General features: G+C 36.8%; 1 protein-coding gene across 3 annotated transcripts in view; it reads right to left on the minus strand.

Annotated features, from left to right (window-relative positions):
- Positions 1-27,720, minus strand: part of myom3 (myomesin 3) — a 248,962-nt gene that overhangs the window by 62,219 nt on the left and 159,023 nt on the right. For all 3 annotated transcript variants that reach the window (XM_062062305.1, XM_062062303.1, XM_062062304.1), the window contains exons 19-22: positions 24,516-24,700; positions 13,333-13,447; positions 10,611-10,767; positions 3,694-3,800 (exon numbers count right to left, since the gene is read on the minus strand). In XM_062062305.1, coding sequence (XP_061918289.1) covers positions 3,694-3,800; positions 10,611-10,767; positions 13,333-13,447; positions 24,516-24,700 — 564 coding nt within the window. The remainder of the gene's footprint in view (positions 1-3,693; positions 3,801-10,610; positions 10,768-13,332; positions 13,448-24,515; positions 24,701-27,720) is intronic.

Below are 27,720 nucleotides of genomic sequence, written 5' to 3' on the forward strand. Positions count from 1 at the left end.
ACACTCACAAGTATACAACTACTTTTTTAAAGTCATCATTTCTTACTTCAAAAAATCATGATTTTGACACAATTGTGTCTCATAATTAAAACAGATGACAGCCAAATTGACTTTGATGTTTTTTGTACTTTAATTTCATTAGGACTGTAAATAAAGATACAATATGTGAAATATATACAATGGTGTCCTGTCATTTATTTTTCTGTTAACACAATTGGCACAGTTCACAGTTGTGAGCGGTGATTAATCAGAATTAATTCATTCCAAAACTGTGATTGATCTACATAAATCATTTATTTGAGAGCTTTAGTAAAAAAAAAAAGTTTTCTTTATTTTTCTCAAGCTGCTGCGCCTCCCTTGAAGTCTTTTCGTCTAATTTCGTTGATTGATTCTGGGCCTGACTGTTTTTACATCAAATATTTTCAAAACAAGAGCCTAAAATGTGTTTTCTAACATTATAAGAGCCCTCTAGACATGATAGAACACCCACATAGTTTACTCTTGTTTGATCGAATATAGTAATGCTGCCTGAGGCTGAGCCAATCAGTACTTGGCTTGGTGTCATCTTGTGGCTTCTGTAGTTTTGACATTTTATTTTATTTTATTTAACCATTGTTATGCTTATAATTGCTCATTTAGGCCCTAAATACATCAAATATTAATTAACACCTCTTAAGGCCCAAGCTGTTTGTTTACATGCTGTTTTTATTTCTCTTTGCTATTTGGGCTTATTGGACCCTAAATAGAATAAAAACAAAGAATCATCTTTTTATATGATGCACTTAGTCCATAAGTACACAAACGTGTACTTCATGTTTAGTGTCATGCTAATTCTTATTTTTACACTTTTTTTCCCTCCAAATTCCATTGTATGTTATACTCTTCTGACACCACCAGATGGCAGTATAAGTGTCCACATAAGCGGCCATAAGACCCCAATTCAGTAGTGTACACAATTTTGGAAATAAGAGCTAAAAGGTGATGTCCACGCATGTGGCCACTAAGCCTTTAGAGCAGGGGTGTCCAAAGTGCGGCCTGGGGGCCATTTGCGGCCCGCAGGTAATTTTTAAACGGCCCCACGGCACATTCTAAAAATACGATGAAAAAAAATGTAAAATATGTTTAAAAGTGGTATAAAAGAGTAAACAGGTGAAATGTAACAAGAAAATGTTGCATTATTTACTCTAATAACACAAAGCTGCCATGCAGGCTGTTTCTTTCTTTAAAAAATTATAATGAATCAAAATCAATGTCATTATGAATTATTGACCTATTCAAGGCTCCATTTACTTCACATTAAATATTCCACTTTGAGATATTTTGGGGGGAAAATGTTGCATATTTTTTGGTTGCCATTTAAAAAAACAAAGTTTTTTAAAGAAGGGCCTAAAACGAACAAACAAAAAACATAAACAACAATAAAACTTATAATTGACGGGTGGATCTGAAGTTGATCTTGAGACTATTGTGGTAAAAGTTCAAACAAATGTTGGATGTATTTTTTTAAACTTTACTGAGCAGCATTGGCGTTGTTAGGCCTATTTTAGGGGGGCTCAAGCCCCCCTAAATAATTTGGTGTTTAAAAAAAAACAAAAAAAAAAACATATATATATATTTTTTTAAATACATGCCGACATATTCATTATAAAGTGGCCCGAATATGAGTTTGAATAAATAATCATATAACCTGTCATTATTCACTCAGTTTCCCCTCACTTCATAGCGTAAGGTAGAGAGACCCTTTAGTGCGTCGGTATCCAATCCATTCCACTTGTTCATATAGAAAATGCCCACATCACTCAAAATCCAGTCCGCATTTTCTCTGCGACCTTGCTTGCGGTCCTTGGACTTATTCATATAGAAAATGCCCACTTCACTCAAAATCCAGTCCGCATTTTCTCTGTGACCTTGCTTGCGGTCCTGCAGGTGTACGAAGCACATTAGCACACAGCACTGCAGAACAAGAACCTTGTGTCTGCAATTGTAAATCATTTAGTTTTTAAGTTTTGTGTTTCTTGTAGAATCTACATGAAGTAATATACATTAGCCTATTGTTAAAATAATGAAAAAAACATCATTAAATATATTTGTTTTATTGTATTGTTACATTAATAGCTGTTGTATTATTATAGGATGGCTTGTTAAATATTTCATAGGATTTTCAGAGGGTGGAAAAACCAAGACATTTAATATAAAATGTAAAATGAATAAATACATAAAAAGAAAAAGAAAAAAAATGGTTAAAAGCCATCGTCCCGGGAAGCATTTAATTTCGTCCCGTGCATTTTTTTTTACAAAATGTCACTGTGCTAACCCATGTTTGTTGTTGTACTGAACACACATTGAAACTAAACCGACTGAAATAATAATAATAACAATGAATAATTTCTAAGTCTTTGTTAGCCGTTTGTGAAGTTTTGTGCTCGTGCGCTACGTTCGCTCGCATCCTGTGCATCTCCTGGGGGCTAAGCCCCCCCTGTCCTTAAGAGCTAGGGACGCCCCTGCTGAGCAGTACCCTTTTGGATCCCCAATAATTTTAGTGGGACTTTTTTTTTTTTTTAAGTGTCATTGCTCAAAAAAAAAAAGAATTAAAGTCAATGTTGTTATGAGTTGTTGACCTTTTGTAAGACTCCAATTATTATATAATCTCAAATATTCCACTTAAAAATTGTATTGGGGGAAAATATTGCATATTTTGTGTTTTTTTCCATTAAAAAACAGTTTTCCTTGACAAAAATGGCATACAACTTAAATCTTTAAAAGCGTTATATTGACAGATAGACCTAATGTTGATCTAGAGATTTAAACCTTGAACAATAATAATAATAATAATAAAACTAAATAATTAGGGATGTCCGATAATGGCTTTTTGCCGATATCCGATATTGTCCAACTCTTTAATTACCGATACCGATATCAACCGATACCGATATCAACCGATATATGCAGTCGTGGAATTAACACATTATTATGCCTAATTTGGACAACCAGGTATGGTGAAGATAAGGTACTTTTTAAAAAATTAGTAAAATAAGATAAATAAATTAAAAACATTTTCTTGAATAAAAAAGAAAGTAAAACAATATAAAAACAGTTACATAGAAACTAGTAATGAATGAAAATGAGTAAAATTAACTGTTAAAGGTTAGTACTAATAGTGGAGCAGCAGCACACACAATCATGTGTGCTTACGGACTGTATCCCTTGCAGACTGTATTGATATATATTGATATATAATGTAGGAACCAGAATATTAATAACAGAAATAAATGGGGGGAGGGAGGTTTTTTGGGTTGGTGCACTAATTGTAAGTGTATCTTGTGTTTTTTATGTTGATTTAATAAATAAATAAATAAATAAATAAATAAATAAAACGATACAGATAATAAAAAAAACGATACCGATAATTTCCGATATTACATTTTAACGCATTTATCGACATCCCTATAAATAATGACACATTTTTAATATTTTTTTTGACCAAAACCCTTTGGGGTCCCCGGGATCAAGTCTGAGTGGAGGCCTAAATGTATCTTTTTTATACATATATTGTATTGGTTTTTAAAATAAAAAATATCAAAATGGCCCCCGCTCGCTTTGATTTTTCAGTGTGCGGCCCTCAGTGGAAAAAGTTTGGACACCCCTGCTTTAGAGTAACAATGCCTTTCCTCGTTGTTGGTATTTTCACATTACCTTCAGCGGTGAGGACGTAGCTTGACGACTGGCTGGGGTCGTCGCTCATCTCCACGGTGTAAAGACCCAGGTCCTCCTCGGAGGCGTCGCTGAATGTGAGAACTGACCTGATGGAGACGTTCAAAGATAAATACGTTGTGTCAAGAGTGCAATTACAGCTACTTCTAATCGCTGCTGCCACAGAGTTTTGCAAACCAACATTATTGTCACTTTTCAAGAAAACATTTACCCTCCTTTTTTTTTTTTGGCCTTGTGAGGAGGAAATATGTTTACGGCCGCAGCTGTGCAGGATGGGAGATATCTTGCATTTGTTCAAGGCATTTAAAGGGGAACTGCAATTTTTTGGGGGGAATTGTGTGTATTAGTTTAGTTTAGTTCAGGGGTCTCAGACACGCGGCCCGCGGGCCAATTGCGGCCCGCGAGACGTTATTTTGCGGCCCGCACCTTAATATGAAAACAGTGTTTCCCATAAACTGCCAAGATACCTGTGGCGGTGGGGGCGTGGCTATGGGCGTGGTCACCATGACATCATCAAATAATTTGCATAATTTAGTACAATGATTTGATTTTCTCTAAAAAGGCTCAACAAATGTATACTTACTAATTAATAATAACAGTTTTGTTTTAAACGTCCATCCATCCATCCATTTTACAATATAATTACAACACTTTATGTACATATTTATATACAGATTTGAACAATAAGTTATTCACTGAAATATATTTATTAATTGTGGTTCTTACAAAAAATATATCTTATAAAATATAAAAGCTAAAATGTCTCAAAGCTCTGCCCCTTTAATTAGTGCATACTAAATAATTTAACTTTAGCCTACTACTACAACCATATTATTTACCAGCAACATAAAGTGAAACAGAGGCAGAGGTGTCCTGCCACAGTCAGTAACAAATAAACAGAAAACAGTAGTGGTGGTAGATAGACACAGAGCTTCATCAAACATCTGATCCACTGAACAAAGAGCTCCAAAAATCTTGAACTTTAGACTGCCATCAGTTTTACTCCCTACACTTAACCATGTGTTTCCTACTGCCTGCAGACTTTGCACCCTTTGTTATATACACATGTTGTGTTTCTAATATAAATACATTTAATAAAGTCAAATACAAATAAGGCAACAAGAGAAGTATCCTACACTTCTCTTTTGTAAAGTAAATCTGAACAGCCGATATGGGCATCTACATCAACTATATGATTTGCCTGAGAAGCTGGAGAGGACAAAAAAACAATTAAAAAATAAATAAATGTATTTTTATTTTTTAAATGTTTTATTTTATTTTATTTGTGGCGGACGTAATTCTTTCGTGGCGGGCCGCCACAAATAAATGAATGTGTGGGAAACACTGGAAAATTTAATGTGACAGCGTCACACTTACCAACACTCCCGATTTTTCCAAGAGAGTCCCGAATTTCAGGGCAACCATTCTCTCGAATGTCTGCTGATTTTCACCCAAGCAACAATATTAAGGGCGTGCTATGATAGCACTGCCTTTAGCGCCCTCTACAACCTGTACAAAGAGCGTGCCAGCCCAGTCACATGTTGTATTTGGCTTCTGTACACACATGTAAGTGACTGCAAGACATACTTGGTCAACAGCCACATAAGTCTAGGGCTGCAACAACTAATCGATTAAATCGATTAAAATCGATTACCAAAATAGCTGGCGATGAATTTAGTCATCGATTCGTTGGAACTATGGTATGCGCATGCGCGGAGGCTTGTGGATGGCTACCAAAAGCGCCTTATTGCAGGTAAACTTGCCAAGGGACATGTAAGCAAATATTAACATTGCTGTACGTATACTTTTGACCCTCACATTTCCAGTAGACCCACAATAAATTCATAAAAGAAGCAAACTTCATGAATGTTTTTTGTGAGTAACAAGTATGTGCTCCAATATCTCTATCACAAAAAAATAAGAGTTGTAGAAATCAATCAATATTTACTTATATAGCCCTAAATCACGAGTGTCTCAAAGGGCTGCACAAGCCACAACGACATCTTCGGCTCAGATCCCACATCAGGGCAAGGAAAAACTCAACCCAATGGGACAATGAGAAACCTTGGAGGGGACCGGTGCAATGGACGTCGAGTGGATCTAACATAATAGTGTGAGAGTCCAGTCCATAGTGGATCTAACATAATAGTGTGAGAGTCCAGTCCATAGTGGATCTAACATAATAGTGTGAGAGTCCAGTCCATAGTGGATCTAACATAATAGTGTGAGAGTCCAGTCCCTAGTGGATCTAACATAATAGTGTGAGAGTCCAGTCCATAGTGGATCTAACATAATAGTGTGAGAGTCCAGTCCATAGTGGATCTAACATAATAGTGTGAGAGTCCAGTCCATAGTGGATCTAACATAATAGTGTGAGAGTCCAGTCCATAGTGGATCTAACATAATAATGTGAGAGTCCAGTCCATAGTGGATCTAACATAATAGTGTGAGAGTCCAGTCCATAGTGGATCTAACATAATAATGTGAGAGTCCAGTCCATAGTGGATCTAACATAATATTGTGAGAGTCCAGTCCATAGTGGATCTAACATAATAGTGTGAGAGTCCAGTCCATAGTGGATCTAACATAATAGTGTGAGAGTCCAGTCCGTAGTGGATCTAACATAATAGTGTGAGAGTCCAGTCCATAGTGGATCTAACATAATAGTGTGAGAGTCCAGTCCATAGTGGATCTCACATAATAGTGTGAGAGTCCAGTCCATAGTGGATCTAACATAATAGTGAGAGTCCAGTCCATAGTGGATCTAACATAATAGTGAGAGTCCAGTCCATAGTGGATCTAACATAATAGTGTGAGAGTCCAGTCCATAGTGGATCTAGCATAATAGTGTGAGAGTCCAGTCCATAGTGGATCTAACATAATAGTGAGAGAGTCCAGTCCATAGTGGATCTAACATAATAGTGATAGTCCAGTCCATAGTGGATCTAACATAATAGTGTGAGAGTCCAGTCCATAGTGGATCTAACATAATAGTGAGAGTCCAGTCCATAGTGGATCTAACATAATAGTGTGAGAGTCCAGTCCATAGTGGATCTAACATAATAGTGTGAGAGTCCAGTCCATAGTGGATCTAACATAATAGTGTGAGAGTCCAGTCCATAGTGGATCTAACATAATATTGTGAGAGTCCAGTCCATAGTGGATCTAACATAATAGTGAGAGTCCAGTCCATAGTGGATCTAACATAATAGTGTGAGAGTCCAGTCCATAGTGGATCTAACATAATAGTGATAGTCCAGTCCATAGTGGATCTAACATAATAGTGTGAGAGTCCAGTCCATAGTGGATCTAACATAATAGTGAGAGTCCAGTCCATAGTGGATCTAACATAATAGTGTGAGAGTCCAGTCCATAGTGGATCTAACATAATAGTGAGAGTCCAGTCCATAGTGGATCTAACATAATAGTGTGAGAGTCCAATCCATAGTGGATCTAACATAATAGTGAGAGTCCAGTCCATAGTGGATCTAACATAATAGTGATAGTCCAGTCCATAGTGGATCTAACATAATAGTGTGAGAGTCCAGTCCATAGTGGATCTAACATAATAGTGAGAGTCCAGTCCATAGTGGATCTAACATAATAGTGTGAGAGTCCAGTCCATAGTGGATCTAACATAATAGTGAGAGTCCAGTCCATAGTGGATCTAACATAATAGTGTGAGAGTCCAGTCCATAGTGGATCTAACATAATAGTGAGAGTCCAGTCCATAGTGGATCTAACATAATAGTGAGAGTCCAGTCCATAGTGGATCTAACATAATAGTGAGAGTCCAGTCCATAGTGGATCTAACATAATAGTGTGAGAGTCCAGTCCATAGTGGATCTAACATAATAGTGTGAGAGTCCAGTCCATAGTGGATCTAACATAATAGTGAGAGTCCAGTCCATAGTGGATCTAACATAATAGTGTGAGAGTCCAGTCCATAGTGGATCTAACATAATAGTGAGAGTCCAGTCCATAGTGGATCTAACATAATAGTGTGAGAGTCCAGTCCATAGTGGATCTAACATAATAGTGAGAGTCCAGTCCATAGTGGATCTAACATAATAGTGAGAGTCCAGTCCATAGTGGATCTAACATAATAGTGAGAGTCCAGTCCATAGTGGATCTAACATAATAGTGTGAGAGTCCAGTCCATAGTGGATCTAACATAATAGTGAGAGTCCAGTCCATAGTGGATCTAACATAATAGTGTGAGAGTCCAGTCCATAGTGGATCTAACATAATAGTGTGAGAGTCCAGTCCATAGTGGATCTAACATAATAGTGAGAGTCCAGTCCATAGTGGATCTAACATAATAGTGTGAGAGTCCAGTCCATAGTGGATCTAACATAATAGTGTGAGAGTCCAGTCCATAGTGGATCTCACATAATAGTGTGAGAGTCCAGTCCATAGTGGATCTAACATAATAGTGAGAGTCCAGTCCATAGTGGATCTAACATAATAGTGAGAGTCCAGTCCATAGTGGATCTAACATAATAGTGTGAGAGTCCAGTCCATAGTGGATCTAGCATAATAGTGTGAGAGTCCAGTCCATAGTGGATCTAACATAATAGTGAGAGAGTCCAGTCCATAGTGGATCTAACATAATAGTGATAGTCCAGTCCATAGTGGATCTAACATAATAGTGTGAGAGTCCAGTCCATAGTGGATCTAACATAATAGTGAGAGTCCAGTCCATAGTGGATCTAACATAATAGTGTGAGAGTCCAGTCCATAGTGGATCTAACATAATAGTGTGAGAGTCCAGTCCATAGTGGATCTAACATAATAGTGTGAGAGTCCAGTCCATAGTGGATCTAACATAATATTGTGAGAGTCCAGTCCATAGTGGATCTAACATAATAGTGAGAGTCCAGTCCATAGTGGATCTAACATAATAGTGTGAGAGTCCAGTCCATAGTGGATCTAACATAATAGTGATAGTCCAGTCCATAGTGGATCTAACATAATAGTGTGAGAGTCCAGTCCATAGTGGATCTAACATAATAGTGAGAGTCCAGTCCATAGTGGATCTAACATAATAGTGTGAGAGTCCAGTCCATAGTGGATCTAACATAATAGTGAGAGTCCAGTCCATAGTGGATCTAACATAATAGTGTGAGAGTCCAGTCCATAGTGGATCTAACATAATAGTGAGAGTCCAGTCCATAGTGGATCTAACATAATAGTGATAGTCCAGTCCATAGTGGATCTAACATAATAGTGTGAGAGTCCAGTCCATAGTGGATCTAACATAATAGTGAGAGTCCAGTCCATAGTGGATCTAACATAATAGTGTGAGAGTCCAGTCCATAGTGGATCTAACATAATAGTGAGAGTCCAGTCCATAGTGGATCTAACATAATAGTGTGAGAGTCCAGTCCATAGTGGATCTAACATAATAGTGAGAGTCCAGTCCATAGTGGATCTAACATAATAGTGAGAGTCCAGTCCATAGTGGATCTAACATAATAGTGAGAGTCCAGTCCATAGTGGATCTAACATAATAGTGTGAGAGTCCAGTCCATAGTGGATCTAACATAATAGTGTGAGAGTCCAGTCCATAGTGGATCTAACATAATAGTGAGAGTCCAGTCCATAGTGGATCTAACATAATAGTGTGAGAGTCCAGTCCATAGTGGATCTAACATAATAGTGAGAGTCCAGTCCATAGTGGATCTAACATAATAGTGTGAGAGTCCAGTCCATAGTGGATCTAACATAATAGTGAGAGTCCAGTCCATAGTGGATCTAACATAATAGTGAGAGTCCAGTCCATAGTGGATCTAACATAATAGTGAGAGTCCAGTCCATAGTGGATCTAACATAATAGTGTGAGAGTCCAGTCCATAGTGGATCTAACATAATAGTGAGAGTCCAGTCCATAGTGGATCTAACATAATAGTGTGAGAGTCCAGTCCATAGTGGATCTAACATAATAGTGAGAGTCCAGTCCATAGTGGATCTAACATAATAGTGTGAGAGTCCAGTCCATAGTGGATCTAACATAATAGTGTGAGAGTCCAGTCCATAGTGGATCTAACATAATATTGTGAGAGTCCAGTCCATAGTGGATCTAACATAATAGTGAGAGTCCAGTCCATAGTGGATCTAACATAATAGTGAGAGTCCAGTCCATAGTGGATCTAACATAATAGTGTGAGAGTTCAGTCCATAGTGGATCTAACATAATAGTGTGAGAGTCCAGTCCATAGTGGATCTAACATAATAGTGAGAGTCCAGTCCATAGTGGATCTAACATAATAGTGAGAGTCCAGTCCATAGTGGATCTAACATAATAGTGTGAGAGTTCAGTCCATAGTGGATCTAACATAATAGTGTGAGAGTCCAGTCCATAGTGGATCTAACATAATAGTGTGAGAGTCCAGTCCATAGTGGATCTAACATAATAGAGAGAGTCCAGTCCATAGTGGATCTAACATAATAGTGAGAGTCCAGTCCATAGTGGATCTAACATAATAGTGAGAGTCCAGTCCATAGTGGATCTAACATAATAGTGAGAGTCCAGTCCATAGTGGATCTAACATAATAGTGAGAGTCCAGTCCATAGTGGGGCCAGCAGCAGACCATCCCGAGCGGAAATGATTGGAAAGTCAAGACAGCCATGACATGATGTTCTCTACAAGTGTACGTACACTTTTGACCACGACTGTATGTCGTCCAAAAGAACTCGGGATTGACCAGTGTGTTTTATTCCCTGAGAGGAAGACTAGTCGTGTGCAACATAGGCAAAATTCCAAAAAAGTGCAGCTCCCCTTTAAGTGTGTGAAAAGGTCACAAGTTGGAATAGGAGTTGAAGACTTCCAGAAAGTGACAGAAATTCACCTGGCCACTTTCTGACGCTCTCAAATAGCATCAACTGGACTTCCTACCTGCCATTCTTGCTCTCTGCCCGAGCTCTGGAGGCGTCGACGGGCTCCGTGTAGTTCTTGTTCCACAGACACTCGCTCTCGTCGGCCACTTCGTCACACTCGTACCCCAGGTAGACGAAGCCGTCGTCGTCCACGCCGACCTCAATGTTCTTTGTGTCTGAGCATGACAAGAGGAGGTTTTTAATCTTTCAATCCCAGAGTTGTTGGGCCAATTACAACACAAATCTAATTACGGTACAACAACAAAAAAAAGCCTTGCAGACCCCAAAACACACTCGATATCTCCAGAAAACAGAGCTGTGTTAATGTCAGCTCGTACCACTGGGAACTGTGAAAGCCATGCGGCGTTGTCTGCATGTGGCTGTTGGCGAGGGTAAGGAGACCAATTTTATCCTTGAGGAACTGAGGGCGGCAATAAAAAGAAGAGTTGCAGCAAAGTAGTTACTGTGGATAACTGATAAGTTTCCCACTCAAAATACAACGGTGGTACACATCATGCATTATTATATTATTCACATGTGAATAATGCTGTATAATAGACTGTATTTATATTATTCACATGTGAATAATGCTGTATAATAGACTGTATTTATATTATTCACATGTGAATAATGCTGTATAGTAGACTGTATTTATGTTATTCACATGTGAATAATGCTGTACAATGGACTGTATTTATGTTATTCACATGTGAATAATGCTGTATAGTAGACTGTATTTATGTTATTCACATGTGAATAATGCTGTACAATGGACTGTATTTATGTTATTCACATGCGAATAATGCTGTATAATAGACTGTATTTATATTATTCACATGTGAATAATGCTGTATAATAGACTGTATTTATATTATTCACATGTGAATAATGCTGTATAATAGACTGTATTTATATTATTCACATGTGAATAATGCTGTATAATAGACTATTTATATTATTCACATGTGAATAATGCTGTATAATAGACTGTATTTATGTTATTCACATGTGAATAATGCTGTATAATAGACTGTATTTATGTTATTCACATGTGAATAATGCTGTACAATGGACTGTATTTATGTTATTCACATGTGAATAATGCTGTATAATGGACTGTATTTATATTATTCACATGTGAATAATGCTGTATAATAGACTGTATTTATATTATTCACATGTGAATAATGCTGTGTAATAGACTGTATTTATGTTATTCACATGTGAATAATGCTGTATAATAGACTGTATTTATATTATTCACATGTGAATAATGCTGTATAATAGACTATTTATATTATTCACATGTGAATAATGCTGTATAATAGACTGTATTTATGTTATTCACATGTGAATAATGCCGTATAATAGACTGTATTTATGTTATTCACATGTGAATAATGCTGTACAATGGACTGTATTTATGTTATTCACATGTGAATAATGCTGTATAATAGACTGTATTTATATTATTCACATGTGAATAATGCTGTATAATAGACTGTATTTATATTATTCACATGTGAATAATGCTGTATAATAGACTGTATTTATATTATTCACATGTGAATAATGCTGTATAATAGACTGTATTTTTGTTATTCACATGTGAATAATGCTGTATAATAGACTGTATTTATATTATTCACATGTGAATAATGCTGTATAATAGACTGTATATATATTATTCACATGTGAATAATGCTGTATAATAGACTGTATTTATATTATTCACATGTGAATAATGCTGTATAATAGACTGTATTTATATTATTCACATGTGAATAATGTTGTATAATAGACTGTATTTATATTATTCACATGTGAATAATGCTGTATAATAGACTGTATTTATGCTATTAACATGTGAATAATGCTGTATAATGGACTGTATGTATGTTATTCAAATGTGAAAAATGCTGTATAATAGACTGTATTTATATTATTCACATGTGAATAATGCTGGATAATAGACTGTATTTATATTATTCACATGTGAATAATGCTGGATAATAGACTGTATTTATGTTATTCACATGTGAATACTGCTGTATAATAGACTGTATTTATATTATTCATATGTGAATAATGCTGTATAATAGACTGTATTTATGCTATTAACATGTGAATAATGCTGTATAATGGACTGTATGTATGTTATTCAAATGTGAATAATGCTGTATAATAGACTGTATTTATATTATTCACATGTGAATAATGCTGTATAATAGACTGTATTTATATTATTCACATGTAAAAAATAGTGTTTATTGTCTATTGTGAGCGAACTGTGGTGCTGAATTTCCCCCAGGGCTCAATAAAGTACTTTCTATTCTATTCTATGCATAGTAGTACTGCAGGAATTGTGAAATCTTTGCTGCACACTGGTAAAAATACCCCTGTGACAACTTTTTTGCAAGGTATTGCTGCCAGTAAATTTTAAGTTAATGATTATTTGCAAAATAAATTAATTTTCTCAGTGTGAACATGAAATATCTTGTCTTTGCAGTCTATTCAATTGAATATAAGTTGAAAAGGATTTGCATAACATCGTTTTCTGTTTTTATTTAACATTTACACAACGTGACATCTTCCCTGGTTTTGGGGTTTGTATTTCAAGAACCTTGCAGTGGCTGCAAGATATGATTGCAGTTTGTCACATATTCTGTATTCCGGCTCATCCATCATGTCTTCAAGTACTTTCTTTTGATATATTGTGAACAAATATCCATTATGCTGACCTGGTGCTGTCTGGGCCGTGACAGCCTCAGAAGGGAGGGAAGGGCGTCCCGTTCCTGCCTGGTTGGCAGCCGCCACACGCAGGCGGTAGGTTTGACCCGCCTGAAGACCCGAAACCTGCGTGTCATAATAAACGGATCAAACATTTAGCATTCAAAGGATATGCTCAATATCAGGAGTGTCCAAACCTTTTCCATTGAGTGCCTGAGGAGGCAATTTTGATATTTTTTCCATTTTCAAATCCAAAACACAATATAGGGTGTATTGTAACCCTTAGGGCAGGGGTCGGCAACCCGCGGCTCGAGAGCCGCATGCGGCTCTTTAGCGCCGCCCTAGTGGCTCTCTGAAGCTTTTTCAAAAATGTATGAAAAATGGAAAAAGATGACATGGAAAAAAATAATAATTTTTGTTTTAATATGGTTTCTGTAGGAGGACAAACATGACACAAACCTCCCTAATTGTTATAAAGCACACTGTTTATATTAAACATGCTTCACTGATTCGAGTATTTGGTGAGCGCCGTTTTGTCGTACTAATTTTGGCGGTCCTTGAACTCACCGTGGTTTGTTTACATGTATAACTTTCTCGGACTTTCTAGGACGTGTTTTCACTTTTATGCCACTTCTTTTTATGTCTCATTTTGTCCACCAAACTTTTAACGTTGTGCGTGAGTGCACAAAGGTGAGTTTTGTTGATGTTATTGACTTGTGTGGAGTGCTAATCAAACATATTTGGTCACTGCATGACTGCAAGCTAATCGATGCTAACATGCTATTTAGGCTAGCTATATGTACATATTGCATCATTATGCCTCATCTGTAGCTATATTTGAGCTCATTTAGTTTCCTTTAAGTCATCTCAATTCAATGTATATCTCATGACACACTATCTGTATGTAATATGGCTTCTAATTTGTTGCGGCTCCAGACAGATTTGTTTTTGTATTTTTGGTCCAATATGGCTCTTTCAACATTTTGGGTTGCCGACCCCTGCCTTAGGGCTTCCCTCAATTTTGGTGTATGTTAAAAATCCCGGGGTCTCAGTCGTTAGAATGTTAAAAATAACTTATATATTAGTATAAATATTTTTTACTTTCAATGCTTAAATATCTATTAGAGATGTCCGATAATATCGGTCTGCCGATATTATCGGCTGATAAATGCGTTAAAATGTAATATCGGAAATTATCGGTATCGGTTTTTTTATTATCAGTATCGTTTTTTTATTTTTTTATTTTTTATTAAATCCACATAAAAAACACAAGATACACTTACAATTAGTGCACCAACCCAAAAAACCTCCCTCCCCCCATTTACACTCATTCACACAAAAGGGTTGTTTCTTTCTGTTATTAATATTCTGCTTCCTACATTATATATCAATATATATCAATACAGTCTGCAAGGGATACAGTCCGTAAGCACACATGATTGTGCGTGCTGCTGGTCCACTAATAATACTAACCTTTAACAGTTAATTTTACAAATTTTCATTAATTACTAGTTTCTATGTAACTGTTTTTATATTGTTTTACTTTCTTTTTTATTCAAGAAAATGTTTTTAATTTATTTATCTTATTTTATTTGATTCATTTTTTAAAAAAGTACCTTATCTTCACCATACCTGGTTGTCCAAATTAGGCATAATAATGTGTTAATTCCACGACTGCATATATCGGTTGATATCGGTATCGGTTGATATCGGTATCTGTAATGAAAGAGTTGGACAATATCGGCATATCGGATATCGGCAAAAAGCCATTATCGGACATCCCTAATATCTATAGATCGGATTCAGATTCATCCATTGACCAACGTTTTAATTTGATTTGATGTTTTATGACCTTTTTGTCAAAATCCTCTTTACTTATAAGGAAAGAGTGTCAGGTTCAAACACTGATGACATATATTAAACAAGACAAGAAGCAACGAATTAAACCGAGACAGAATTAAATTTGGCTCAATTGAGGAGAAACGTCTGGGCTGTACTCTTGTACAGTCTCCCAACACGCTCTGACGAAAGATTGTACGCTTCCTCTTTTATTTGGACTTTCCTTGATTACCTGGCAACAGCTGTTGTAATTTGTGGGGCGGTATAGCTCGGTTGGTAGAGTGGCCGTGCCAGCAACTTGAGGGTTCCAGGTTCAATCCCCGCTTCCGCCATCCTAGTCACTGTCGTTGCGTCCTTGGGCAAGACACTCCCAGTGCCACCCACACTGGTTTAAATGTAACTTAGATATTGGGTTTCACTATGTAAAGCGCTTTGAGTCACTAGAGAAAAGCGCTATATAAATATTATTCACTTCACTGTTTCTAAGGGAGGGGGGGTCGTAAACAGCCATCGCCCTTGATTAAAACAGTTCAAAGAAAAGGTCGTAAAACAGTTCAAAGAAGAGGTGCCTTGAGGGCAGTCAGGCCCTGCTTCCTCTCCGCTTTGTAGTTCTCGGGTCAAGACAAAATCTTTCTGTGGATTACAATACATCAAAGAAACAGAAGACCTTCATGTTGCTTCCCATCCTACACAGTGGAGTTTTACAAGCCTTCTTCTTGGTAGGATCGTAGACTGCTTTTGTCTTCTCGCCGGGAACTCATGGCAACACAAAGTTTTGTGACAACCTAGATACAATTATTCTGACAAGAGTTTCCCCCCAAAAATGTAAATAATTCATAACATTGCTTTTGGTGCATTATTATTTTGTGAGGAATGACGGTTTAAAAAAAATAAGACTAAAGTTTTCAGGGATACAAAAGGTCCTCATTCATTTAAGTGTTTAAAATAGGTAATTGATGTTATTTTTACTTTAAAGGCTTAAATCTCTAGAGCAGCGGTACCCCTGGGGGTACTTGAAGGTATGCCAAGGGGTACGTGAGATTTTTTTTTAAATATTCTAAAAATAGCAACAATTCAAAAATATTTTATAAATATATTTATTGAATAATACTTCAACAAAATATGTATGTAAGTTCATAAACTGAACATCATATCAAGTAGGCCAGGGGTCACCAACGCGGTGCCCGCGGGCACCAGGTAGCCCGTAAGGACCAGATGAGTAGCCCGCTGGCCTGTTCTAAAAATAGCTCAAATAGCAGCACTTACCAGTGAGCTGCCTCTATTTTGTAAATGTTATTTATTTACTAGCAAGCTGGTCTCGCTTTGCCCGACATTTTTAATTCTAAGAGAGACAAAACTCAAATAGAATTTGAAAATCCAAGAAAATATTTTAAAGACTTGGTCTTCACTTGTTTAAATAAATTCATTAATTTTTTTACTTTGCTTCTTATAACTTTCAGAAAGACAATTTTAGAGAAAAAATACAACCTTAAAAATGATTTTAGGATTTTTAAACACATATACCTTTTTACCTTTTAAATTCCTTCCTCTTCTTTCCTGACAATTTAAATCAATGTTCAAGTAAATTTATTTTTTTTATTGTAAAGAATAATAAATACGTTTTAATTTGATTCTTCATTTTAGCTTCTGTTTTTTCGACGAAGAATATTTGTGAAATATTTCTTCAAACTTATTATGATTAAAATTGAAAAAAAATTATTCCGGCAAATCTAGAAAATCTGTAGAATCAAATTTAAATCTTATTTCAAAGTCTTTTGAATTTCTTTTAAAATGTTTGTTCTGGAAAATCTAGAAGAAATAATGATTTGTCTTTGTTAGAAATATAGCTTGGTCCAAATTCTTATATATTATAACAAAGATTGGATTTTAACCTATTTAAAACATGTCGTCAAAATTCTAAAATTAATCTTAATCAGGAAAAATGAGTAATGATGTTCCATAAATTATTTTTTAATTTTTTCAAAAAGATTCAAATTAGCTAGTTTTTCTCTTCTTTTTTTCGGTTGAATTTTGAATTTTAAAGAGTCGAAATTGAAGATAAACTATGTTTCAAAATTTAAATGTCTTTTTTTTTTTTGTTTTCTCCTCTTTTAAACCGTTCAATTAAGTGTAAATATCATTAATTATTAATAATAACATAGAGTTAAAGGTAAATTGAGCAAATTGGCTATTTCTGGCAATTTATTGAAGTGTGTATCAAACTGGTAGCCCTTCGCATTAATCAGTACCCAAGAAGTAGCTCTTGCTTTCAAAAAGGTTGGTGACCCCTGAAGTAGGCTATTCCATTCATTACCATAAAGCCAGAGTTTCCCCCATGCCATGATGGTTTGACCCTCACTAAAATGTCTGTCAAAAAGAACTGTGAAAAGAAATGCAACAATGCAATATTCAGTGTTGTGGACATGTTCCATAAATATTGATTTTAAAGATTTCTTTTTTTTGTGAAGAAATGTTTAGAATGAAGTTCATGAATCCAGATGGATCTCTATTACAATCCCCAAAGAGGGCACTTTAATTTAATGATTACTTCTATGTGTAGAAATCTTTATTTAGAATTGAATCACTTGTTTCTTTTTCAACAAGTTTTTAGTTATTTTTATATCTTTTTTTCCAAATAGTCCAAGAAAGACCACAACAAATGAGCAATATTTTTGCACTGTTATACAATTTAATAAATCAGAAACTGATGACATAGTGCTGTATTTTACTTCTTTATCTGTTTTTTTTCCAACCAAAAATGCTTTGCTCTGATTAGGGGGTACTTGAATTAAAAAATGTTCACATCACTGAAAAAAGGTTGAGAACCACTGCTCTAGAGCAATTACAGATCAATTTGTAAATTATTATATTTGGAGCAATGACAGTATTAAAATAAAAAAAATGCCTACATGGCAGCTTTGTGTTAATAGTTTCAATATTACAACATTTTCTGGTTTCAGTACACCTGTTTGCTCTTTTAGTCCTCTTTTTAAAGTTTTTTTTTTTGTGCAGCGGGCCTTTAAAGAATGAACTGCGGGCCGCAAATGGCCCTCGGATCGCATTTTGGACACCCGTGCACTATATGCATACTTGCCAACCCTCCTGTTTTTAGCGGGAGAATCCCGGTATTCAGCGCCTCTCCCGACAACCTCCCGGCAGAGATTTTCTCCCGACAAACTCCCGGTATTCAGCCGGAGCTGGAGGCCACGCCCCCTCCAGCTCAATGCGGACCTGAGTGGGGACAGCCTGTTCTCACGTCCGCTTTCCCACAATATAAACAGCTTGCCTGCCCAATGACGTCATAACATCTACGCCTTTTAGAGAGTAGAGTGCACAACTGCGCACACAACAAGGAGACGAAGCAGAAGAACGGGGAAGTTACAGACATGGCGACGCCGTCGACGAGCAAGATGAAGAAATACGCTTGCAAGTTCCAAAACGAATGGAAACAAGAATTTCAGTTCATCCAGGACAGTTCGAAGGGGAAGGGGTATGTTGCCTGTAAATTTTGTAGAACAGACTTCTCCATTGAACACGGTGGCCGAAATGATATGCTCATCATGAACGGAGAAGTTAAACAGGACAATACTGCCATCTAATGGATAGCCACCGGAACACTGAAATTCAAGTATTTCTTTTATTTATATGTAAATAAAATAAATATATATATATATATATATATATATATATATATATATATATATATATATATATATATATATACACATATATATATATATATATATATATATGTGTATATATATATATATATATATATATATATATATATATATATATATATATATATATATATATATATATATATATATATATACATATATATGTGTATATATATATATATATATATATATATGTGTATATATACATATATATATATATATATATATATATATATATGTATATATATATATATATATATATATATATATATATATATATATATATATATATATATATATATAGCTAGAATTCACTGAAAGTCAAGTATTTCATATATATATATATATATATATATATATATATATATATATATATATATATATATATATATATATATATATATATATATATATATATATATATATATATATATATATATATATATTAGGGCTGCAACAACTAATCGATTAAATCGATTATAAAAATAGTTGCCGATTAATTTAGTCATCGATTCGTTGGATCTATGCTATGCGCATGCGCAGAGGCTTTTTTTTTTTTTTTAAATAAACCTTTATTTATAAACTGCAACATGTACAAACAGCTGAGAAACGATAATCAAAATAAGTATGGTGCCAGTATGCTGTTTTTTTTCAATAAAATACTGGAAAGGATAGAAATGTAGTTTGTCTCTTTTATCCGATTATTAATCGATTAATCGAAGTAATAATCGACAGATTAATCGATTATCAAATTAATCGTTAGTTGCAGCCCTAATATATATATATATATATATATATATATATATATATATATATATATATATATATATATATATATATATATATATATATATATATACACACATATATATATATATGAAATATATATGAAATACTCGAGTTGGTGAATTCTAGCTGTAAATAACCACGCCCCACGCCCCCAACCCCCCCCCCCCCCCCCCCCCCACCCCCGACCAAGCCCCCAACCCCTACCCCCCACCTCCCGATATTGGAGGTCTCAAGGTTGGCAAGTATGGGTATATGTATTATTCTGGATATGTACTGGGTATATGGTATTCCAAGATTTCTATTAACGTTTCCGTGCTGCAGAATAAATACACAAAGGATGTTATTTGGGGATTCTTTTTTGAGTTTTGAGTAATATTTACCCATCAAATTTAACCACACCAATATGTCATGTTTTTATTCCATATATGCACAGGGGGAACTACTAACTTTTGAATAATTAAATCTTAATTCTGCATTGGCTTTATTGACTGCAAAAGCAGGGACTCGTAAAAACGAATGAAAAATACATTTACAGTTTATGAAATTTATGTGCAAACACAAATACACTTTCACTATCCATCCATCCATCCATTTTCTACCGCTTGTCCCTGTCGGGGCTGCTTAGGCCTATACCAGGTGCACTTGGGCGGGAGGCGGGGCCCACCCTGGACAAGTAGCCACCTCATGGCAGGGACAACACAGATAGACAACATTCACACTCACATTCACACACTAGGGCAGGGTTTTTCAACCACTGTGCCGCGGCACACTATCTGGTGTGCCGTGGGAGATCATCTAATTTCACCTATTTGGGGTGAAAAATATGTTTTGCAAGTCAGTAATTTTAGTCTGCAAATGATGTGTTGTTGAGTGTCGGTGCTGTCTAGAGCTCGGCAGAGTAACCGTGTAATACTCTTCCATATCATATTAAGGTAATCAAAAAGGTTAACCAACGAACGAGATTTCTCTATAGAATCTCCTCTCTGGTCAACAAAAGCACCTTGAGGATTCTGGCGGGAACTCTCGTTCAACCCTTTTTCGATTACGCATGCACCTCCTGGTACCCTAGCACCTCCAAAACCCTCAAATCTAAACTCCAAACATCTCAGAACAAGCTAGTCAGGTTACTTCTAGACCTCCACCCCAGATCCCACCTCACTCCTACCCACTTCTCTAAAGTGGGCTGGCTCAAGGTGGAGGACAGAGTTAAACAACTTGCACTGAGCCTAGTCTATAAAATCCACTCCACCTCCCTGATACCGAAGTACATGTCAAACTACTTCCTTAACGTAAATGACCGCCATAACCACAACACCAGGGGGAGCTCCACTAACCACGTTAAACCCAGATTCCGAACTAACAAAGGTCTTAACTCATTCTCTTTCTATGCCACATCAATGTGGAATGCGCTCCCAACAGGTATAAAAGAAAGGGCATCTCTATCCTCCTTCAAAACCGCAATAAAAGTTCACCTCCAGGCAGCTACAACCCTAAACTAACACCCTCCCCGGATTGCTAATAATCAAATGTAAACAATCAAATGCAGATACTTTTTCTTTTTCTTATGCCTTCTGATCTCTCTCTCTCTCTCTCTCTCTCTCTCTCTCTCTCTCTCTCTCTCTCTCTCTCTCTCTCTCTCTCTCTCTCTCTCTATGTCCACTACTTGATGTCCATATCCCCCCCACCCCACCCCCCCCCGCTCCACACCCCTGATTGTAAATAATGTAAATAATTCAATGTGATTATCTTGTGTGATGACTGTATTATGATGATAGTATATATGATAGTATATATCTGTATCATGAATCAATTTAAGTGGACCCCGACTTAAACAAGTTGAAAAACTTATTCGGGTGTTACCATTTAGTGGTCAATTGTACGGAATATGTACTTCACTGTGCAACCTACTAATAAAAGTCTCAATCAATCAATCAATCAGTAGGTGGCAGCAGGTAGATAATTGCTTTGTAGATGTCGGAAACAGCGGGAGGCAGTGTGCAGGTAAAAAGGTATTTAATGCTTAAACCAAAAATAAACAAAAGGTGAGTGCCCTTAAGAAAAGGCATTGAAGCTTAGGGAAAGCTACGCAGAACAAAACTAAAACTGAACTGGCTACAAAGTAAACAAAAACAGAATGCTGGACAACAGCAAAGACTTACTGTGGAGCAAAGACGGCGTCCACAAAGTACATCCGAACATGACGTGACAATCAACAATGTCCCCACAAAGAAGGATAGCCACAACTTAAATATTCTTGACTGCTAAAACAAAGTAGATGAAACTGCTACAGGAAAATACCAAAAAACGAGAAAAAGCCACCAAAATAGGAGCACAAGACAAGAAGTAAAACACTACACACAGGAAAATAGCAAAAAAGTCCAAATAAGTCAGGGTGTGATGTGACAGGTGGTGACAGTACACCTACTTTGAGACAAGAGCTATAGTGATGCATGCTTGGTTATGCTTTAAAGTCATATCCAACAATTGCGACTTTTTACTGTCAACCGAGTTTTGTTTTGAATGATTTCTGCTGGTGGTGTGCCGCCGCATTTTTTCAACGCAAAAAACATGCCTTGGCTCAAAAAAAGGTTGAAAAACACTGCACTAGGGAACATTTAGTGTTGCCAATCAACCTATCCCCAGGTGCATGTCGCAACTTTAGTCATCATTTGCGTGCTTAAAAAAAACGTCTTTATGATTTTAACGCCATATTTCTTCTGTTTGTTTGGTATTGTCATAACTGCCACGAGTAGTGGATACATCAGGGGTGCCCACACTTTTTCCTGCAGGCGAGCTACTTTTCGAGGGGAACTACCACATTCATGTATATAATTTATATTTATTTACTTATTTCGTTGTGGCTTGTGCAGCCCTTTGAGACATTCGTGATTAAGGGCTATACAAGTAAACTTTGATTGATTGATTGAGGATATGAAAGAGAGGTTTTTGTTAACAAGTTAAAGAAGTTAAAGGTGTTTTAACGATAATACAAGCATGTTTAACATTCCTCTCTTTCATGAAGACAAGAGTATATAGTAAGTTGTTATGATTGTGATGACTTGCATTGATTGGAATCAGACAGTAGTGATGATAACCTACACATTTTCAAATGAAGGAGAAAAAAAAGTCCTCCTTTCTGTCCAATACCACATGAAAGTGTCCAGCTCCCATACTTTTTGTATACACTTTACAAGAAATACATTGGCGGCAAACTCCTTAGCTTGTTAGCTTGTGCGCGCCAGCTTCCTGAGACGCTTATTTGCTTAACGCAAGGCAGGATGAAGCAGCGCTTTTATTGTGAAGACAGGAACTGTGGAGTCGGTCTTTATAGATTTGACGGCGCGAGAAATAAAACATGTTTCTCGCCTTACTGTCGGTCATTTTTTCTTAATAATGATCTGGCAGCAGCCAGCGTCATCTCACAAGACCCTCGGGTGCCGTGAATGTCAATCAAGTGACCAAAGTCACGTCTCGGTGAAGATTGATGATCGCAAATTTTTAGGTCTATTTTTTTTTAATGACACACCCTCCACCATCGACCGGTAGCTCGCTATCCACGTTATGGGCACCCCTGGGGTAAATGTATTGCAACTGTGGACCGCTGCGGACCGTACAGACCACAGCTGAGAATATTTTTCGGCGGCCCTCTAGTGGAGTGTTTTTCAACCTTTTTTGAGCCAAGGCACATTTTTTGCGTTGAAAAAATCCGGAGGCACACCACCAGCAGACATTATTCATAAAAAAAACTCGGTTGACAGTAAAAAGTCGTTGTTGCAATTGTTGGATATGACTTTAAAGCATAACCAAGCATGCATCACTATAGCTCTTGTCTCAGAGTAGGTGTACTGTCACCACCTGTCACATCACAGCCCTGACTTATTTGGACTTTTTTGCTGTTTTCCTGTGTGTAGTGTTTTACTTCTTGTCTTGTGCTCCTATTTTGGTGGCTTTTTCTCTTTTTTTGGTATTTTCCTGTAGCAGTTTCATGTCTTCCTTTGAGCGATATTTCCCGCATCTACTTTGTTTTAGCAATCAAGAATATTTCAGTTGTTTTTTATCCTTCTTTGTGGGGACTTTGTTGATTGTCATGTCATTGCTCCACAGTAAGTCTTTGCTGTCGTCCAGCATTCTGTTTTTGATTAATTAGTAGCTAGTTCAGTTTTAGTTTGGTTCTGCATAGCCTTCCCTAAGCTTCAATGCCTTCTCTTTTGTTTATTTTTGGTTTAAGCATTAGACACCTTTTTACCTGCACGCTGCCTCCCGCTGTTTCCGACACCTACAAAGCAATTAGCTACCGGCTGCCACCTACTGATATGGAAGAGTATTACACGGTTACTCTGCCGAGCTCTAGACAGCACCGACACTCAACAACAACACATCATTTGCAGACTAGAATTACTGCTTTGCAAAACATATTTTTAACCCAAATAGGTGAAATTAGATCATCTCCCACGGCACACCAGACTGCATCTCACGGCACACTAGTGTGCTGCGGTACAGTGGTTGAAAAACACTGCTCTAGTGTTGGGAGACCGGGCTTTCTGCTCCGCCGCTCCCAGTCTGTGGAACGCTCTCCCTGACCACCTGAGGGCACCACAGACTGTGGATGCTTTTAAAAAAAGGCTTAAAAACCCTTAATTTTTTAAAATTTGTATTATCTTTTTATTTTTATTAATACACTGTAGGACTTTGAGGTTGTATACTCAATGGAAAGTGCTTTTTACAAATAAAATCTATTATTATTATTATTATTATTATTAGTGGGGGCCAGCAATGGGCCCTGGCCATATGGTTAAGAAAGCACAGTTTAACATACAAAGTGCCATGTTATTCGCATGAATGGAGCACGTTACATTGACGTTCTCCATGCAGGCAACGGAACCCACCTTGTAGTACGTGCCAGTGACCGGCCTCTCATTTAAAGCGGTCCAATTCTCCGACCCTGGGTCGCCCTGGCTGATTTCCAAGAAGTAGCCAACGACCGGGCCCCGTCCTTCGTACAGCGGAGCGGCCCATAGGAGCACCAGCGAGTCGTGTCTCACCTCCCGGACCTCCAGGTCAAAGGGACAACCTGAAAAAAAAGCCCAAACGTTGAGTGTGACGCGTGTGTGTGTGTGTGTGTGTGTGTGTCGCATCTATAAATACCAGCTTTCCTTAACGTGCTGCTGACTTTATTTGCGTAATGATTTTTACGCCACTTTAGAGTTGTTAATGCCATGGAGGGAAGCACACTTGGCAGGATTAATGACCTACGCTTCGAAAATACGGCGACAGTCCCTCGCCACGTTCAATATTGATGGCGATATGAGCCAATGCCAGGTCTACACATGAATGTGTGTGTTGTGCTTTTGTGCACAATATATATATATATATATATATATATATATATATATATATATATATATATATATATATATATATATATATATATATATATATATATATATATATTCCCATGCAATAATAATGCACTGCTCATGTCAAATCCCCGGAGGGTTTTGTTTCTGTGCAGTTTTTTTGTAACCATGGCAACATCAGAGCGAACCTCACAGTCGCCAACGTGTACGAGACACTTGGCCGATATGACGCACTCATCAGCATCAGGCCACGCCGGTGATGTGCAACACTATATATATATTTACCGTACATAACAGCGGCCAAGCCAGGGATGGGGGGGAAAAAAAAAGAGAGATAATTCGCTGCAACCTAATCACCATGGTTACGAAACCGTTACCAAGGATGGGAGTGGAAGAATTGCAGCGCCGCCTCCAAATTCATTAAAAGGAACTGACCGAACGACTCGAAGAAAAACACGCCTCACAAGTTACATATAAATGCTCGACTTTTTAGTGATGCCAGAGAGACAAAATGTGACGATAACCACAGAACTGGAAACTAAACGTACTTAAAAGTTAAAGTTAAAGTGGCAACGATTGTCACACACACAGTAGGTGTGGGGAAATTATTCTCTGCATTTGACCCATCACCCTTGACCACCCCCTGGGAGGTGAGGGGAGCAGTGAGCAGCAGCGGTGGCCGCGCCCGGGAATCATTTTTGGTGATTCAACCCCCCCAATTCCAACCCTTGATGCTGAGCGCCAAGCAGGGAGGTAATGGCTCCCATTTTTATAGTCTTTGGTATGACTCGGCCGGGGTTTGAACTCACGACCTACCCATCTCAGGGCGGACACTCTAACCCAGGGGTCACCAACCTTTTTGAAACCAAGAGCTACTTCTTGGGTAGTGATTAATGCGAAGGGCTACCAGTTTGATACACACTTAAATAAATTGCCAGAAATAGCCAATTTGCCCAATTTACCTTTAACTCTATGTTATTATTAATAATTAATATTTACACTTAATTAATTGGTTTAATAGAGGAGAAAACACGAAAAAAATGACAATTAATTTTGAAACATAGTTTATCTTCAATTTCGACTCTTTAAAATTCAAAATTCAACCGAAAAAACGAAGAGAGAAACTAGCTAATTCGAATCTTTTTTGAAAAAATTAAAAAAATAATTTATGGAACGTCATTAGTAATTTTTCCTGATTAAGATTAATTTTAGAATTTTGATGACATGTTTTGAAAAGGTTAAAATCCAATCTACACTTTGTTAGAATATATAACAAATTGGACCAAACAAAGACAAATCATTATTTCTTCTACATTTTCCAGAACAAAAATTTTAAAAGAAATTCAAAAGACTTTGAAATAAGATTTAAATTTGATTCTACAGATTTTCTGGATTTGCCAGAATAATTTTTTTAAATTTTAATCATAATAAGTTTGAAGAAATATTACACAAATATTCTTTGTGGAAAAAACAGAAGCTAAAATGAAGAATTAAATTAAAATGTATTTATTATTCTTTACAATAAAAATAAATTTACCTGAACATTGATTTAAATTGTCAGGAAAGAAGAGGAAGGAATTTAAAAGGTAAAAAGGTATATGTGTTTAAAAATCCTAAAATAATTTTTAAGGTTTTATTTTTTCTCTAAAATTGTCTTTCTGAAAGTTATAAGAAGCAAAGTAAAACATTAAAGAATTTATTTAAACAAGTGAAGACCAAGTCTTTAAAATATTTTCTTGGATTTTCAAATTCTATTTGAGTTTTGTCTCTCTTAGAATTAAAAATGTCAGGCAAAGAGAGACTAGCTTGCTAGTAAATAAATACAATTTAAAAAATAGAGGCAGCTCTTTAAGTGCTGCTATTTGAGCTATTTTTAGAACAGGCCAGCGGGCTACTCATCTGGTCCTTACGGGCTACCTGGTGCCCGCGGGCACCGCGTTGGTGACCCCTGCTCTAACCACTAGGCCACTGATTGTCACGATCTGAGGTCTGGATCATGTTTTTTGTTATTTTCTGTCAGTTTAAGACTCCACTAGTTCCTGTTTTTGTGCACCCTTGTTTGTTTCAGTTTCCATGGCGACCTATGATTTTTCTGTCCCGCCGGGGGTCGGCTTACAGCGGTTCGTTCTCCCGGAATGCAAAACTGACGGCTCCGGACAAGGCGTGAAGGTAGGATTTGATTTATTAAACATAAATCACCCCAACTACCAAAACACAGGCAAAGAACAAAAAAAAAAGGCAAGCGTGCCTAAAACACGTGAAGCTAGGACTTAGCATAGGCTATGGCATGGAATAAACCAAAACTTACTTGGCAAAGGTGTGACGCAAACAATGAAGCCAGAACGAGGCAGACTTAAATAGTGGTCTCTTGATTAGGCACAGGTGTGTCCCGAACGCAAAGAGGCAGGTGGAAATCATAGGTCGCCATGGAAACCAAAACAAACAAGGGTGCACGAAAACAGGAACTCGTGGAGTCTTAAACTAACAGAAAATAACAAAAAACATGATCCAGACCACAGATCATGACACTGATGGTGCCAAATAGGAAAGTAGTTCAAGAGGAACTGCATTTTTTATTTTATTTTGCCAATTGTTCACAATCTTTCTGTGTGACAAGAACACATATTTTTACTTCTATAGTGCGTGGTCACTAGGGCGGCTCTTTAGTGCCGCCCTACTGGCTCCTTGTTTTTGGTTTGAGGACAAACACGACACAAACCTTCCCAATTGTTAG

This window comes from Entelurus aequoreus, linkage group LG11 (assembly GCF_033978785.1).
Source record: "Entelurus aequoreus isolate RoL-2023_Sb linkage group LG11, RoL_Eaeq_v1.1, whole genome shotgun sequence".
NCBI lineage: Eukaryota > Metazoa > Chordata > Actinopteri > Syngnathiformes > Syngnathidae > Entelurus > Entelurus aequoreus.